General features: G+C 42.1%; 1 protein-coding gene across 1 annotated transcript in view; it reads right to left on the bottom strand.

Annotated features, from left to right (window-relative positions):
• LOC149859687 (rap1 GTPase-GDP dissociation stimulator 1-like) overlaps window positions 1–18,381 on the bottom strand; it is a 35,507-nt gene that overhangs the window by 9,004 nt on the left and 8,122 nt on the right. The window contains exons 4-6 of the mRNA XM_090057346.1: window positions 17,832–17,975; window positions 8,497–8,631; window positions 3,950–4,075 (exon numbers count right to left, since the gene is read on the bottom strand). Of these exons, the coding sequence (XP_089913472.1) occupies window positions 3,950–4,075; window positions 8,497–8,631; window positions 17,832–17,975 (405 nt within the window). The remainder of the gene's footprint in view (window positions 1–3,949; window positions 4,076–8,496; window positions 8,632–17,831; window positions 17,976–18,381) is intronic.

Genomic DNA, 18,381 nt, shown 5'->3' on the forward strand with positions numbered 1-18,381 from the left:
GGCCACAGCCCCATAGGTACATAGGTGCACTGGTCTGACTAAAGGATGGGGACCAAGATTTGCAATTCTTTATGAGCAACTTCATTTCTTTATCTGTAGGTGCCAGCTTGTGTGTGTGGTGGGCTGAGCTCTGGGCTCCCTCTAGAGCAGGAAGCAGCAATGTATCCTGCATGGAAGCAGCTCCAGATCTGTGATGGCTGCTAGGCAGGGCCTGCACCTTGCATACCCTACAGGTCCTGCTTCATGCACTGCTTCCTTGCAAGGAGCTGCAGCTTGTTTGACACCAACTCTTCCTCCCCTGAGTCCCTCCATGGGCTGCCAGATTTATCTGGTTCAGGCACTGTCTGCTCTGCTGGCCTTTCTCTACCACAAGCAGCTCCATGTCACCCCAATATAAGGGGGGACAGACCATGCCAGGCCACTTCCTGGATATCTCATGCACCTCCCAGCTTCCCTTAAAGCATGTTGTGGCATGTTTGAGAATCACTGCCCCAGACCATGCTCTGTTTTTTGTTTTTGTATTGGGATCTGTAATATGCTGTAAAGAGTGAAACTTTGGCAACTAAGACAGGGCAAATAACATCACAATGGCCTACCAGAAGCTTGTCACTACAGGCCATAAGACATGTTTTATCTACAGGAACCCACAATACATATCCCATCCCTGTTCTGCTTTGGGAAGGAGGGCATTTGTGTGCATATGTGTTTCTTGTCTTCCATTTCTCTTCCACAAAATACTGAAGAATCCACAGGAAATAAATCAGAGTAATCTGGTTCTCAGAGCTTGTGGCTGTGCCTAAAGATTATCTATTTGCTCCTCTTTTGAGTGAGAATATCTTATCTCAGCAGAATGGCAGGCATGTCACGTCATGAGAGAATAGCTGCTTTGTTTCTAGCTTAGAACATCCTGTGCTTTTCTGAAGAGATCACGATAATCCTGTTAAGAGTCCAGAAGGCTTTTCTCTAAGTGATGCAATGTTGGTTAAATGAGCTAGTTTAAAAGGTTTGCTCAGCTTGCCAGTTGCTCATACCTTGACTCAAGTTGTGGTCCAATTGGACTTGTATGCTCTCTGCCAGTAGTGAAACTCTTTCAACAAACATCTAATTAGGAACCATTCATATCTTCAATTTATGAAATGTTTGGCTTGAATAAATTGTGTCTGGTTTAACATAAGTTTAGCTACAGTTTAGCCACATACCCAAAGGACCTTTTTTGAAAGTATAAAAGTCTGCTGGTGTGGCACACTGGGGAAACAATAGTTACTGCATCCCCTTTTCAATATAATGATGCTGACAGCTCTAAATCCAGATTGCCATAATTAGAGAGAACCTTGCCTTCTAAATTCTGCAGGCATCAGCGTGCCCAGCAATTGTCAGAGTAATAAATTTACACTAGATAATAAAATTAACTAATTTAGTAGGGACTTGTTAGTAGACACATGTTCATGAGGGTGTTTCATGCTGAGTTAATTAAGGTCAATGTTAGCTCATGGGTAAAAAGAACATAAGGCAATTAAAGATGGGAGGCCTTTTTGCTTTCTGCTTTGGGAAGTTAAAACTTAAATGGCCTTTTAGATGTTTCCTATTTCACAGTAGACATTCTACAGTATTTCGGGAGAAGATTCTTTTTTAGATATTATTACATCTCACTAGATGCATCTACACATGCTATTAATGCACCTGAATAAACTCTGGTGCAGTTTGTGCCAGAGTTTATTTCTTCTGGGACCAGCATTTATATAACTGCTCAGGACCACATCACGTTGAGCTGGGGTGGCATAGCCCCAGCTGGTAGGATGTCTTGGGGGTCAGGCTAGCAACGTGAGGCTCAATGAGCTGCTGAGGGGATGGCTGGGGCACAAGGATGCTATAATGTGGGGCTAGCTGGCCGGCAGTTCCCACTCTGTAGCACCTTCATGCCCTACCCAGTGCTAGCCACCATCTACAGCTGTGTGTTTCAGTGCACTAAATAACTCTGCTGTAAGATAGTATTTGTGTTGGGCAGCTGTATCCAGAGACGATCTGAGCAGGGTACAGGACCCAGGGCAAATTAGCTTGTGTGGGGCTCCATTGGGGGTGGGGGGGAGAGTGGCCGGATATAAAGCCGGCAGTAGCATGGAGTTGCCATAACCGCTCCACCTGGCTCTGTGGGGCCCCCCAAAGCATGGGGCTTGGGCCAGTCACTCTGACTTGCCCCACCCCCAACCTGGGACAGCCTTAGCAGTATCTTATGGTGAAGTTAACTAGTTTACTGCAGCCTAATAGTGCCATACCTGTAGATGGTGATGCTTTACTACAGAGCTAATTAGTCACCTCTGCAGTAAAGTGAACATTTAGATGTCTCCACTGAGACCAAAATCCGATTTCATTTGGCCAGTGTAAACCTGTAGCAACTCAGCTGAAATTACTGGAATTGTTCTGGTTGAAAACCAGTATGAGTCTAGTTTTGCTTTGGGTCCAAGCAGTCAGAGTTGGTTTATGTTCATGTTTCTGTTTCAGAAGAAGTATCCTCTAAAGCATATTCTTATTTCGGAAGGCATGACCTCTGTAACACAATTAAAGTTTGAGTAATGTCCTCCAAAGCATTATAGAGAGAACTGGTTTTGTATGATGGGCTCCCCTATACTTAGTGATATCATTCAGTCCTGTGGTGAGATGCAAATGGAAACCTTCCATTAAATTTTGTGCCAAAAACACAGTTTCTATACCTGATTTCCACAATCTTGCACCTTGTTTATTCATTAAAAATTTGTTGAAATTTCTACCAAATCAGTTGTAGTATTTTAATCTTCACCCTGTGCAGATGTTCATGACCATGTAGGGTATATGGCAGTAAGAAATATCAGTCTTTTGCTTTCCCCGATATAACTGATGAATTTTTGCTACTTAAACCAATATTCTGTGTGCCCAGCTATACATGACAGTATTGAGACAGAAACCCAATTGTTATTTTCTGATCTTGTTTCCTTTTTTTGTACCCCTCCCTTAAATCTGAAGCACAAGTTTCATGGTGAATATTGTTCTAGGATAGCTGCTCCTCTGCACTGAAGTAACAAGAATATATCATCGCAGCAGCACTATGTTTGCTTCTGTGCATGATTACATTCTGGCAGGACACTATATATGTCCATGTCAGGATGAATTATCTTCTTGCAGTAAACCAAGAACACAATTTTCAGACTTAGGTTCTTAAGTTGAGCTCCCTCCTGTATCTTGGTTTTTAAAAGGCACTTAGATGCATTAAATGTCATTGTTTCACGCCAACCTACCTATGTGTACAATAGCACAATTTGGGCTTCTGACACAGTATTGTCTTAGTACAGTGCTCCCCAAGAATCCAAGTGATTTATGAGCCAGAATTGTAGGATGAACCTGTAAGACGGTACAGAGATTTTTGGCAAGTACTAGAGCCCCTTTTACCCTCTTATATTTCCTAATCTTCTGTTAATTCATTTTTAGGAATTGAAGACTATTTTTTGTCCTGATTCTCTCTTCTGTTACATCACCAAAACACTAATGCATCTTAGCTGAAAATGCTTATGCGGGGCTTACATCAGTTCTTGCTTTGGCTACTGAAATATCATTTCTTTTTGCCTCCCTGTCTTAGTTATTGTTTGGGATTCTAGTTTTTTTTGGTACACAGTTCTTGACAAACTGTACCAAATTCTCAGCTGGTATGATATTTCTGTGTTAGTGGGGTTATATGGGTGATATCTTTTACTGGGCAAACCATACAGTGGGGATAGATATTAGACAAACTTGGGCACACGTCTGAGAGAGAAGGTTTCTCTCACATTTCCTGGACCGCCAAGGCTACAACAGTGCTCCAACCTGTCTTATATCAGGTGGAGTTCTATCAGACAAGCAGTTAGCCCATTGTCTTCTGATGCTTTGACAGAAAATTTTCAAATTACTAGTGAAAAGGAAGACAACAAAAGTAGTTCCATACCTTGTCCATCCGTTAACATACGCAATGTTCCAAGAAGTTTAAACTGCACTGGAGGCATCTCTGACCTCAAGAGCATCTTAATCCGCTCTGCTACACCTTGCTCCAGCATCTGAATCTTGTTAGCCACTAAAAAAAAAAGTCAGAAAAACTAAACTGCCATTTGGAAAACTTTAACATGGGGCTTGGATATTACAATGGCTTGGGCCAGGCTTGGACCATGTTAGTTTCCAGGAGAGAGAGTCAGTACTTCAACTTGACAGTGTAATAGGTACTATGATGAGGGTCCAGAAGAGAGCCACTCGTATGGCCAGTGGCTTACAGAACAAGCCCTATGAGGAGAGACTGAGGGACTTGGACCTCTTCAGCCTCCACAAGAGAAGGCTGAGACGTGACCTTGTGGCTGCCTACAAATTCATTAAGGGGACACAGCAAGGGATCAGAGATGCTCTGTTCACCAGGGTGTCTCTTGGGGTAACAAGGAACAATGGTCACAAACAGACAGAGAGCAGATTTAGGCTAGATATCAGGAAAAACTTCGCAGTAAGGGTGGCCAAAATTTGGAATGGACTTCCAAGGGTGGTGGTGCTCTCCTCTACCTTAGGGGTCTTTAAGAGAAGGCTGGATAGGTACCTGGGGTCATCTGACCCCAGCACTCTTTCCTGCCCAGGGCAGGGGGTTGGACTTGATGATCTGATGAGGTCCCTTCTGACCCTAGCATCTATGAATCTATGCTTCTAAATATTAACAGTAAGTTAATTGCTAATAGTCTAGGTTGGTTAAATTGGCATGTTAAGGGCAAGAACCTTTACTACACTCTTGGGTCATGCGAAACTCGAAACTTCATAGGGACCCGTATTCTCGTAATACTTGGATACTTCTGGTTTCAGTCCTGGCCAGAAGAAGGTGCATAAAAAGAGAAAAACATAATGCAGAAATTTGCTTTTTTTGGAGGATTACCACCCACCTGGGGCTAGCTTCAGAAGACTAATTCCAGTTTGTTCAGCCCTATCCAAAATGGGATGCAGTAGAAGTAATTGACAGAACCTTTTGTTCTGAAAGCACAGGACCTTTGCAATGTTACTTAAGTCATGCAACTAAAGTCTGTTTCCTCCATAGTCATTTTCTCTTGAGCTGCTTTGCACTTTTCCTTGCTTGGGGTAACTGAATTAGACAAGGATTTTTTCTGTCTTTTTTCCTCCTTTATCTTGTTGGGCATACTGAGAAACAGACACTAACTGTTAATTAACTTGTTTGTAATTTCCTTCAGTTCCAGTGGCACAGACTCAAACCTCAGCCACTTGAGCATAATAGAATTTACAAGAAAAATCCCCTTGGCACCACTCTGCATTTGAATCAATTAAGGACACCTCTTGTGCCCATCCATAAGGTTTAGAACCTATTTAATTGATTTCTCTTTAATGTTCTGCTTGACTTTCCTTCAGTATGCTTTTGTTTATTGTATTTCCTCTTCCAGGTATAGCCAGTGTGGTATCAAAGCTGATGGGGAGTGTGGTTTAACTATAGGTTTTTGTTGATAATTTTCCTATTTTGATGTTTGTTTTAGAGCTGATAACTCGGCTAGCAAGAGGATTTCACAGAACTTGTAAGCGCCCTCTTTTCCATGTTTAAATCACATCTGGGCTGTTGCTTTCTTTAAAAAAAAATAATTTGTTTAATTAAATTCCTTCCATGTCTTGTAGTAATTGACATATTTATTTCATCAAACCCCTATGTTTGATTCCCTCCCACCCCCCTTTTCATGTTCTGGATCACAGTGTGCTAGTTTCCCGCAAGAAACTCACACTTCAAAAAATCTGGGTTTGTTTGTAATCAGTTTTTGAACAATAAAGATTACCAAAATTAAATTAAACCCCAATCAATATAGAAATATTTGATCATTCAGCACACTGAAGCAGAATTGCATAAGCCATTAAGATGTGCTGGTTTATCGTAGCAGGGGATGAAACGGGAATTAAACTGCAGCTTTGTCACTACATTTCCTTGTTCTATTAATCCATTAGATTCTTTATACCAAGTCAGGATTATTCATTGTTCGGATAAGAAACCTCTAAGGAACACCCAGGTACCCAGTTGGGCTTGGTATTTAGCCATGGGGGATGGCCTTCCCCCTGAGTTGGTATCAACCCATTTGTCCAGCAAGCTGTCAGCAGAAACTGTACCATCGTAGCACCTAGTAAATATCCTTAGTACTTGTGATCTTTCAAGATCCTATGGCACATATTACCAAAGTTAAGGCAATGGGAGCAGGATATTTAATCACCTTTAGGAACTTTTCAACCTCTTGCCTTGTATTCTAAAGCAGGTAACTATATCCTGCCCATTTAAGTTACCTTTACGGCTTTAGCTATAAAGGGAGTGTCCCTTTCTTTCTCTTCCAGCCTTATTGCTGTGTAGTAATGTTGTTGTGCAGTATTAAACAGCCACTCTTGTTTCCTATCTGAGATGGCTGTAACAGATTCAATGCTCAGACTGCTAAGTGTCCTCATTGTGCTGCTGTAGGTAGGTACAGCACAAAGGAAAGGGGTAGATCTCTTCTAAAAAGCAGATTCAGGATAAGTACTCTCAGTGCTGAAGCAGAGCCTGGCACAAATGATCCTGAGGACTACCTAATGGATATTAAGGAAAAACAGGTGCCTGGTTGTGGCAGAGAACTAGTGGAGAGTCAGCATTAGGTATCCAGGTACTGGAAAGCAGAAAATGTTGGTTAGGTCAGAGACCAAGGTATCTGTGCTTTGTTCATCGAATAGCTTATTGTTACTGCATACAAGCATGAGTATTAGCTCAAGGATTTTTGTCTGGAAGAAAATGTAAGTATTATTGTTGTAGGTCTCACAAAAACCAGAAGTAGTATTGACTATCTGCCACTGCCAGGCTATTACAGAGGTGGCCAGTCATGTTGGGCTGAAGTCAGGCAGAAGACAGGACAGGGTAGAACCATAGAAACTAACCATTTAAGTCTCTAAGGGTGCCCCCCCTTTATCTTTCAGGTTATTGTTAACCATGCCATTTCCTTTGTCTTAATAAAATATTTGTGTCTCTGCTCCTGATTCTTGCCTGCATCACAGCACAGTAGTTCCTGTGTAGGGCTGTATATGGATTATCTGGGATTTGTCTCTGTAATATCATGGACAGCTTGTCAACTTAATCCCGTTAGACACCTGTAACTAAAGCTGCTTTATTCAGTAATAGCCACATTTGTCATGCAATGCCATATGTTCCCTAAGTGGGGGAAAAAGGTGGCTTAAATCCATTATGGGCAATGATGTATACTTAGCATGCAGAAACACCTATACAGGACTCTGTGCACTGACTGAAGTTTGCTCGTCTTTGCACAAGTTACATAAGGGAGTTTTAGAAAACTTTTCTCACCTGAAATAATTATTGACAGTTTAAGGACAAGTGATAGGTCCCTTCTATTTTATGAATCCATGTTGAGAATTACGTTGCATTAAAGCTTTAAACAATTTTTTTTCATGGTGACTTGCTCTCATTCAACAAGTTATGTTAGCACAAACCTAACTGTTAACAGAGGGATTGAGAGAAATTAATACATTTCTAGAATGATGCGTGTTCTCTTTAGAGAGGGCAGACAGTTTACCAAGTTTTAAAGGAGCGAGTGGAGGAGAGGTAATGGGAGAGGTACACAGTTATTCTATGGAACCAATTGGCTTTATTTTAACACAGGTTTAGCAATTATTTAAGCTATGCAGAAGATAAACAGCCCTATTTTAGTACCTGCATAAGAGACCTCCAAGAAAATCTTGCTCTTGCAGAAAGTAGTACTGGGAGCTTTTTCCACTCTGCGCCAATACTAAACCTGTGACTCAAAATGATGTTGGTGGGCACTGTACTGTGTTATGTGTTCAGCTCAATTAATTCCTGGTTCAAACTTCATCCTTCTATTGGAATGAATCTGACATGAGAGAAAGCCCAGAACCAGTGCCCTGATGTGTTTGTTAAAGATTCCTAGGATGTTGGTTGTAGTTGTGTTGGTCTAAGGACATAGGCAAACAAGGTTCTTTGGATAAATCCAATATCTTTTATTAAATCAACTAAAATAGTTGGAAAAATTCTTTTTTGCAAGCTTTCAGGTACAAACACCCTTTTCAGGCAGAGGAATTAAAGATTCCTGGATCTTTAGTATGTAGACCAAATTCTGACTTGTTCTAAATGAGCATTAGTTTTAAAGGGGAGAGCAGTTTTGTAAAATCTCCTGAAGAGACAGTGCAAGAGAATATTTTTCTCCTACAGTTTAAGGTACATATGTGATTCTTTATTGTTATAGTGTTAGTGTGAAATATTAAACCATTTCAGTACAGGTTATCAAGTCTCTGCTTATGCTTTTAGGTTCTTTACCTTTATGCACACATGTAATCCCATTGAGTTATTTGCATTCATAAGCCTGTAGAAAAAAACCTCAGGTACCTGGCAGAATTGAAGGCACCAGAACTGGGATTTTGATTAAGCTATGACTGTTCCTACATAAATACAAATTGTTTAGGGTTTATCACTTTAAAGCCATTTACCTGGTATAGCAAAATTTCGAAGTGCACTGAGTGCAGCATGTTGAATAGAGACATCCCCATTGTCCATGTGTTTTTCTAGAAGGTCCAAAAGCTGATGTACGATTCCTAGCTGCACCATCCGTATGCAATTACCATCTTTAAGAAAGAAGAGAAAACAAGTGGTTGGGAATAGACACACAGCACTATTGTTGCCTTTTGAAGTTTTAAATTTCAACCAAGTTGCATAAAAATAGTAGCAAGGGTACAATCATCATCCACAAGCTTCAATGGCACAAAGCTTGCTCTTATATTAGGCAAAGATGCCAAAGGTACCTAATATGCCACTTTTATATCTACTCTGAACCATCTTTTATTGCAAATTAACTTAAACTAGATGAAAGGATCAGCAAAGTCTTTGGACTCATTTCCTCCATCTTCATCCAAGTACTTCTTCCAGGATGGTGACAGTTTTCATTTGTCCCAATGGCTTTATAATTCTGAATTTAGACCAGAGAAACTGTTGGCCCTTCTGTGTAACTAATTTCCAAAATGTAAGAGTTCCAATTTTGAATTTGTACTCTTGGTATGGGGTGGAATGCCAGCTGACTTAATGAGTTATTACCTATTTAACACTGGGGAGAATCAGAAGACAATAATTCATTCAGGTTCCTGCTTTTATACTGTGCTGTCCCCATAATACTTATATCACTAAAAAACAGTGTGTGGGGGGGAAGGAATCTTGAAACTCATGTCCCTTTTGTCTTCATGCATCACACCTTTCATATCTTACAATTCCATCAGCTTGCAATCTCTTATCTGATCTGTGCATCCTCTAATGGAAAGGAAACATCATATAGTCCTCTCATAGGGACTTCTCCTTCATTTCTTCTTAACTTCTCCATTCCCTTAATGCCTATATATCCTGGGTAGCCACCTTGAAAGTGCCTGGCGGTGATATGTTCATTAGGGTAAATATAGAGGCAAGAAGCAGATACTTTTCTGAAGTACAAATACTGGAACATGAAAAAAACTGTTTTTGGGAAGAATGGCTGAACTTGACTGTAGTCAGGACCGTGCTTTTTTTCTTTATCCTCTTGTGATGCAAGTGAAACTTGCTGTAATATGGCAAAGAGAATGAATGCTGCATACCAAGTGCCAGATCCTCAGCTGGTACAAATTGGTATATAAATTCATACCAATGGAACTCTAGAGACAGTTCTACTAACCGAGAATCTAGTTGGTTCAGGACCCCTTTGCTGTGAAAACTAAATTTCTATTTAGGATTTATATTTATGACCTCTGTACATGACTGACCTTAATTAAGTGCTTCTAAACCTCTGGCGGTTTTGAAGGGCAATTCCACATTGCTCCTCTTCCTAATCTCTGCTGAATAATGTACAATTCTTTTCATGAAAGGGTGTCATGTTTCTCATTACTGTTTCATTTCAGTTAAGCTAAATGCTTATTTCGTTTTACTGTGTAGAAGCTTGAATACTGCTGGAATGTAAATGTGGGCTTTGTCTAAAAAGTGATACTTTCTGCAACTTTTCAAGTTTTATTAAAGCCAGCTCTTTCATTTCCCCTTCAAAATAAAAATTTCAGTGGTGATGGTTTTGTCTCATGCCTACTCCCCAAATTGGACCTGACTATTTTTTTTTTTGAGATTGGAGGACAAGGAAAATGTCATAAGTCTTTTTTGAGAGGTTTGCATCTTTCTGAAAACAGATTATTTAGTTTTGGTTGTTAGAATTTTATAGGTAAAGTAGTTAATGCGAAGCTTTTAAATTGTCTTAGACTTTCAGAACAGACTTCTTTTTTATTTATCTTTAGGGGGAGGGGAGAGGAAGAGAAGCACAAAAGAATGAGAGTGTGTTCATGCAAACAGAAGAATCCATTAGTGTACACCTTTCTTTGACTCACAAGAGTCCAAAGTGGTTGTCTATGGATTTTTTTTTTGCCTGAAAGGTGGCAGCCTTGCATATGTCTTTGATTTTAAAGGCTCACAGTCACAACCCAGTAGGGACAGCTACTTTCCCTTGATACAAAACCTGTCATCTTTTCACTGCCTCAGAACTCATTTGGCACTACGATTAGCTTTCCCCAGGATTTCTTTACTTAGATTAAAGGCTGTGCATACATCAGCAGCATAGACTGAGGTCTGAAAGGGATTATTCACTTCTTCCACATGAAATGTCTGATGCAAGGAGTGGGGGTGGTAGACGGAGAGTGAGAAAATGACAAAGAAAGTCATTCAACCAAACAAATCAAATCTAAGTTAGCAAGAAGTTTTAAAGGCACAGAGGATCGTTTTCATGGTGATGGTAGGATAAGAAGGTATACGAACTCAAGTCTAAAAGGAAAGTGTGTGTGTGTGTGTGTACGTACGTGTGCGCGCAGCTGTGCACTTGGAGTGGGAAACAGGAAGTAAGTTAAAGATATTTGTTGAAACTAGTTAACCTGCTTTGTTAACCTTTCCAAATATTGTATTGCGACTAGCCACAAAGATGAAAGTATTCATCTGTGTAATGTAGGTTGCAAAATCCATGCCTGGTATTAACTGAGAGTTTGCAGCACCCACCCTGACAGCTAGCTACTAGCGGTAGCAGAATAGATGGGAAACAGCCAAAGCCTAATTTCTTTTTACTGACTCGTCATTCCTCTAAATCATTCTGTGTAAGTGCATTGATATCCTAGATGAAATGATACTTCCTTGCATGTCTTTACTTATAGTAATTAGTATTATTGATCCTTTCTTTCTGCAGGAGACAATGGTCTGCCTCAAAAGTTCATCCTTTGTTTCAAAATTTTTAGTTTTTCTTCTGCTGTGACTACAGACAACATTTTTCAGAGAGCCTAAATCTTGCTTCCAGAAATAACTTAGAATCAAAGTCAACTGCCACTTACAAAAGTCTTACCGTACAGCTATTCATGTACATATCCAACCAACAAACTTGCTGTGCTTTGAATTCATTTCTAGTCCTCAAAATATCCTGTAGTTCTTTGAATAGAGAAGGTAAAATGGCTTTCATAGCTCGCTACCCAGATTCATAACAATAGTAATATTTCATAAAATGACTTCTAAATGATTAGTCTTCTTTATTTACAGTACATGTTTATGTCAATCTGATAGAGCCAGGACATCTATGGGTATTGCTCTATTCTGTAGTAAAAAACCAAAACCAGTGCTTACTAGATTGGTCACTTTGACAGTGTAGTGAGTAAGTTTTCTTACCATTCCTGGTAAAATTAGTAATAGCCAGGAGGGGTGTGCAAAGCAGGCAGTATTCAGTTCTGATTCAAATTCAGCCCGATTTGGGGGACTGATTTGATTTGCTGATTTGGATCACTGTCCTGATTCAATTAAGCCGAATCTGAAGATTTGATTCTTATTTGGAAAACCAGCGATTTGGCCATAGACACAGCTTTATATATTTTTTCTATGTACCTTGAGGTATCAGACATGGCTCACGAATGCTGAGATTGTGAGGCACATGGAGTGTCCCACAGGAGCACAAAGAGGTCCCCCGCATGCTTGCTGGCAGACCCGGAAGTGGACTGGAAGTACTTCTGGTCCACTTCCAGGTCTGCCACCAAGTGTGCAGGGGACACCCCCGCACTCCCTCCCAAACACTCCCATAGGTTACTCCATCTGTCCCACCATCTCAGTGTTCATGAGCCACACCTGGTACCTTGAGGTATGTAGAAAAACATATAAAGCTGTGTCTGTGGCCGAATCGCTAAATCCCTTCAAATTTGGAGGCTTCCAATTCGAGTTGGAGAGGTTAGTGGGTCTCCTGATTTGATCAGAATTTGGAGATTCAGCCACCAAATCGGGCTGAATCTCCATTGAACTGAATCAGCAACCAAAGCTTTGCACAGCCCTAATAGCCAGTGCTCCTGTAGCTGCATGCGTCTGGATGCAAGCCAGGTACCAACATTCTGGTAGATCACGGGTATGCAACATTTTTTGCCAGAGTGCCAAAAAACACCATAATGCCTACCATGGAAGGTGCCAGAGTGCTGACATGGCAGAAACACAAAATGAGGACAAGAGATACATGGCAGGATGCCCCTGCTTGTGTCCCTTGTCCCCACCCAAAGCCTCTGCCCCCCAACCCTGCTGCCCCTTGCCTCCCACCCAAAGCCCCTGTCCCCCAGTCCTACTGCCCCTTCCCCCCAGCCCTGCTGCCCCTTGCCTCCCAGCACGACCCCAGTTCTGGGTAGCTGCTGGAGCCTGGGCTGCTCTGAGCAGGCCTTGCAGCTGCCTGCTGGGAGCAGCATGGGATCCTGGCTGGCAGCACCTCCCAGAGCTGGGGCAGCTGCAGCCGGGAGGCTCCAAACATCTGTGCTGGGCTCCAGCACCAGCGCACCCTTGAGCGGCCAGGGCCTGAGGCAGCGCAGCCCCAGTTTCTCCCCCGCTCCTCACAAGGAGGTGATGAGCCCAGCACAGCTGTTTGTAGAGCCCGGGTTGGCTACAAACGGCTGCGCCAGGCTCATCACCTCCACATGGGGAGCAGGGGAGAGACTGGGGCTGCGCTGCTACAGGCCCCGCTCTGAGACGTGCCTACTCACGCTGGTGGGGAGCTGGTGCCAGAGGCTAGCGTAGCTGTTTGGAGCCTCCTGGCTGCAGCCGCCCTGGCTCTGGGGAGCTGCTACCAGCTGGGATCCTGCGCTGCTCCCAGCAAGCAGCTGGGACACTGCAAGCCCCGCTTGGAGCAGCCTGGGCTCTGTCGCTGGCAGCAGCTTTCTGGAGCTGGGGCTGGTCACAGCGTGCCAAGCAAAATGGGCTCATGTGCCACGCTCAGCACATGTGCTAGGGGTTGCTGACCCCTGTGGTAGATAATGCCATATCCATTAGCAAACAGCTTCTGCATGGATTGATCTGTAGTACAATAAATGAAGGCAAGGCCAAGAAAATACATATAAGCTCCTTTTTTCTATTTATTCATTTGATCTGCTGTTTATAGAGTTGAAAGTTTCAAAAGTTAGTAGTATGCTGATACTTCCGACAGGGAGCACCCAGAGCTTGTTTGGCTGGCAGGCAGGCAGACAGACAAGCCACAGCTTGTTTAAAATATGTACTGACTTTTAGTTGGTTGCTATTGAGCTTTAACTTGCATGTGTAGTGGTAGGGTGGCCATGATAGAGGATAGTCCGGTGTTCACCTTCTGGTTAGCTCCCGATTCCATGCTTTTAGTCATGGTTCCCGATTCCTGGTCCCTGGCCTGGATAGCCCAGCTACTAGTGTGGCTATCATCCTGCTACTCTGTCCTCTGTTGATATGAAACCCCGATGCCTTTATGTCTTCTATTTTTCTCTTCAAGAGGAAAATACAGGATATAAAAGGTGTCCGGTTTCATATCAACAGAGGACACTGGACTATCCTCTATCATGGCCACCCTACCACTACACATGCAAGTTAAAGCTCAATAGCAACCAACTAAAAATCAGTACATATTTTAAAGATCTAACTTTATAACTGATTGGAGCTTTTTATCATGTGATATGTACTTTGCATATGTAGCTGGTCTTAATCTAATTGCACAATTAACCAGTTAATTGCATGATACCTGTAATGTATAGAGGGGGCCTGGGTGACCTAGTCTGGTTCCTGCTCCTTGCTTCCCTGTTCCTCAGTCTACTCCTTGATGTCTCTCCTTCTGCCTGAACCTCTGCCTAGCATGGCCTGCATTTAGACTTTGATTCCTTTGACTCCTGGACTTTCCAGGCTTGTTACTTTAACCCCTGAACCCTAAGCCTTCCATGTTCAGGTTGTGCCTGTGATAGGTTGCCAGACAACTGTGATTTTGTGAACTTGTTTGATATTTAAGTGGTGGCCATCAAATGGATGGTTCAAGATGTCTAACAGTAATCCTCCACTCAATGTAGGAAACCAGTGTTAATGCAGGATTTCCTACAAATGCCCCTAGCTATTTTCTGCAGTAATGCCTCAAAAGGATCATTCTCTTCCTAAAATAAGGATAGACAGTCTTATGTTAGTTTATCAGAGGGTCACATCAAAAGCAGCATGAATAATAGAAACTGTACCTAAAGTTTTGGAGAAAAAGCTGTTTGTTCTGTACAGGCCTCAGTACTGTGAAAAATCGTAGTTCTTGAAACTGCTGAATGCCCTAAACTCCTAATGAAGTTAGCACCTCATAGAATGGAATGCCAAGTAGTATTGTGGTCACATTCTTATGTCTAGGTTATAGCAGATTTCTGCACACATACATGCAATCTGTGTGTAGAATACCTCAGAAGAATTTTTCATGTGGAGACTGAGGGTACGGCGATATATCCACTCCATAACTTTGTCTGTCTGTTATCAACTGGAGTATGACGAGGTTAAGTGTAATCTTAAAAGAATGGAAATCTTAGATTACTGTAATTATATTCTCTAGTTCAGGGAAACTTGCTTTTAAATGGAGAAATTTAAATTCTGTATCATGATTAACTTAGAGACATCTGTCACTGCTTATAATTTTAACAATATAAACTGTAAAATATGTTGGGATTTTTGCAAAGCATGCAATTAAGTGCATGATTCTGTGCAGCTATCCTTAAATTCATGTAGCCCTAAATACTATTAAATCACCACTAACACAAGTCTACCAGAATCAGATTACAGCCCTGACAGCAATCTGATGTTTCTATTGCATTTTACATTCTCTGTTTTTGAGAACTACTGCTGGACTCTGGTCTTTCCTTCTCTTTTGGTTTCAGTACGATTGGGGAAATGCAAGATAAGATAGCAACATATCCAGCCTTGAAAGGCAGTGTTCTTCTTACAGAAAAGATGGCTTTTAGTACACTTTAAAGTGGTGAAAAGATATATTTTTCTATACTCTTAACAGGTAGGAGGAGCTGCAGGTATTATGATAGTATTGTATCATAAAATAGCATCAACCATTATGATAAAAGTGTTACCTTGGAAAAATCCTGTAGTGATACAAGTTAGCTATACGGCCACGTCCACATGAGTGTGGTCATGTGTTTTTCCCAGGGCAAGGAGCATACCTTGTGCTGCTGCTACATGTTCCCAAGGAACGCTTGTGCCACATGCCCTCTGGCGCATGGCAGGTTACCCCAGGTTGGGGAAGGGAGGCTGGGGCCAGAGCTGGGCTGGCCCCAACAGCTTTACCTTGGGGTCTGGGGCCATTCTGGGGCTGTAGCAGTGGCAATCCTGCCACTCAGAAGCCTGGCTTGAGCCAGCCAGGCTCCAGTTTTGGGCAGCATATGCTGTCCCCACATGCACCGCCCTGCTTTTCATTTTGTTTTTTGCACAGGTTCTCTTGACCCTGGGATCTCAGTGTAACTTGGACCATGAATGAAACAGGATGAAAGTTGCAGCAGTATCACTACAACCTATATCAACATAATTTGATATTAATACAATTGTTATGTCTGCCTATAGCCTTATTCTTGTTTCTCTCAGTCAGTAATCTAAGTGGTTGAAACACTGGCTACAGTTCTGATTAATGAATGGAGAAGAAATATGGGTATGAGTCAGATGTGTTGGGTATGTGCTTTTGTACATTGAAAACTGAGAATGTCAAGTTCCTGGCTTGGTACATTAGAGAAGGCAGTTTACTTAGAAAAAAGGACCTGCCAAATGCCTTGGAAGATCTCCATGACAAATATGCAGACAAAGTACTCAGACCAAATGGACAGAGCTGTGTCTGCAGAGCTCTGTACAAGGTCCATATACCCTCCACACTTTCTTACATTCTCAGTCCTTCACTTTATATCATGGACCAGAAAGTAGAGATGCACAGAATGATACCAGTTGAGGCTCAGTCAATGTCACATTAGAAACAAATCCGAAAACCACTCTGATCCAGCATCCAAGTTTTTCTTGTTTGGGAAGATGACTAAAATATGTTATTGCCTAGGCCACAGGATCCCAGTTGTAATTACTGTAGGCTAAGAATTTATCCAACAGGATACATGGAAACTCCTACCTTAGTTCTTGTCAGACTGCCTTTGGGTTTCTTGATGATCCAAACTTCCAGGGTCTCCGTCTCCAGGGCATCCCTGCCTTGCAGACAGGCTCAGAATGGGCAATGTCAGAGCTTTCAAGTTCCTGCTGTGTAGCACTGTGACAAGCCTGGAACATCTGAGAGGCCATTGGTTGGAGGCTGTGACCTAGGCCTCTCAAGTATGTCTGTACCTCTTCCACAGTGTTTGCTCCTGGGAAAACTGGTCTCAAGCACACCCTTCCTGCCCTTTCCCATTCCATGTGGCACCAATCCTTGAAATTTAATGAATTTAATCTAAGGGTGAGCCCCTGGCACCATTTTCAAGCATGCAGATTTTGAGAGCAGAAGCAGGGAGCATCATGGCCTAATTTCTAGGACTGGCACATATAGAGCAGGAGTGGGTGAGCAGGGAATGTTTAGGAGCAGAACTTCCCAGGAGCCCTGAAGAATAGGTGGACTACTGTAGCTCTGAGGAGCCATAGATGGGCAAGTGGGGCACATGTCCTGGCCACTGCCTAATGAGGGGGTGGTGAGGTGCAAAATACTGGAATGGATGTAGATGGGAGTATCACCCTTCTGTCCACTGTCTTCTGACCCAGCAGTGATAGCTTGTGGTACAGAAGCAGCAGCCATTGGTTTTCTGCTGCTGGGAGAAAGACACCGCTTCTTTTAAGCCAGTATTTAAATAGCTGTTCAGTGTGCATGTTAAATGGCCCAAAAGGTGACATCTCCCTATTGCGTGGTACTGGCCAGTTTTGCATCCATGCAGAACTGGCAAAGTCATACTTTCAAGTTTTCAGGCTACTCATTCTGTTGTGGGAGATTACCCTGACTCTAAGGTGTTTCCCAGGCTGCTCCCAAAGATGGCAGCAGGTGGCTGTTCCATTCAATTAAAGATGTTGATCATGTACAAACATTTCTGGGTTTCAAAAGTGAAGAACATTTTCTGTTCCTCCATGCAGCTCAAATCTGCACAAAAATTTTTCTGCAGAACGTCAGAATTTCCTGAGGAATAATTGTTCCAAATTCTAATTCTGTCAAAGCTGGAAAAAACCCAAGTCTAGGCTGATGTACACATCCACAATTAAGGTGGTAGCCTAAAGCTATGGTATTGCACTTCCAGTCTCTGTCCAGGAGCCAGAGTGGCATTAGGTGCCTGAGGCAAAATGCACATACACAGAGAAAAAACAAAGGAACAAGAGTACTACAATTCTACTATAATAGAAGAAACATGATGTCTTGTGAGAATAATTCCCTCTAGCTATTTTGAAACAGGCTGCAGATGCGTCACAAAGAGATAAAAGCTCAGAAGCAGATGGCAATCCCCTCTGCTAATGGGACTTGCTGCTGCTGTTGCAAGCATCTGGGCTCTCTTACCTCCAAGGAGCAGAGAGACAATGAGATCTGATGCAGCCTTCACAATGAGCGTATCTTCAGCTCGCAAACTGCCTTGGAGCCTCAGCAGGATCTCTGACAGTGCTTCATGTACACCTGTCTCTACCAACTGCATTTTCAGAGCATCTGCAGAGGTGAGGATAACATGCATATTAACAGCTTTTTAATGAATCATTGCAAAAATGGTAAAGTAAAAAGGTTAAATCCTTGAATTCAAGACAGAATCTTTTCATAGGCAATAGTTTAAAGGACCATGGTTAATAATAGGTATGTGGACACTGGAAAATAAAATAAACTGTAGTAACAAAGACCATTATGACATCTTTTTAGTCAGTGGAGAATTTTTGGGTTGATGTTTATGATGTTTCATATTTTAAAAAACTGTATTTGCCATCTCAATACTCTGTTAGGTGCAGCGAGTAGCATTACTTTCAGAATCCAGTCATGGGATGTTCTCAGAATGAGATTTATTAAGAAGTGTGAAATATAAATGTCTTTTTTCACAGGTTTGTGCTGGTGTCACCAGCTTCCA

This window comes from Crocodylus siamensis, chromosome 7 (assembly GCF_052110815.1).
Source record: "Crocodylus siamensis isolate JL-2025a chromosome 7, ASM5211081v1, whole genome shotgun sequence".
Lineage (NCBI taxonomy): Eukaryota > Metazoa > Chordata > Crocodylia > Crocodylidae > Crocodylus > Crocodylus siamensis.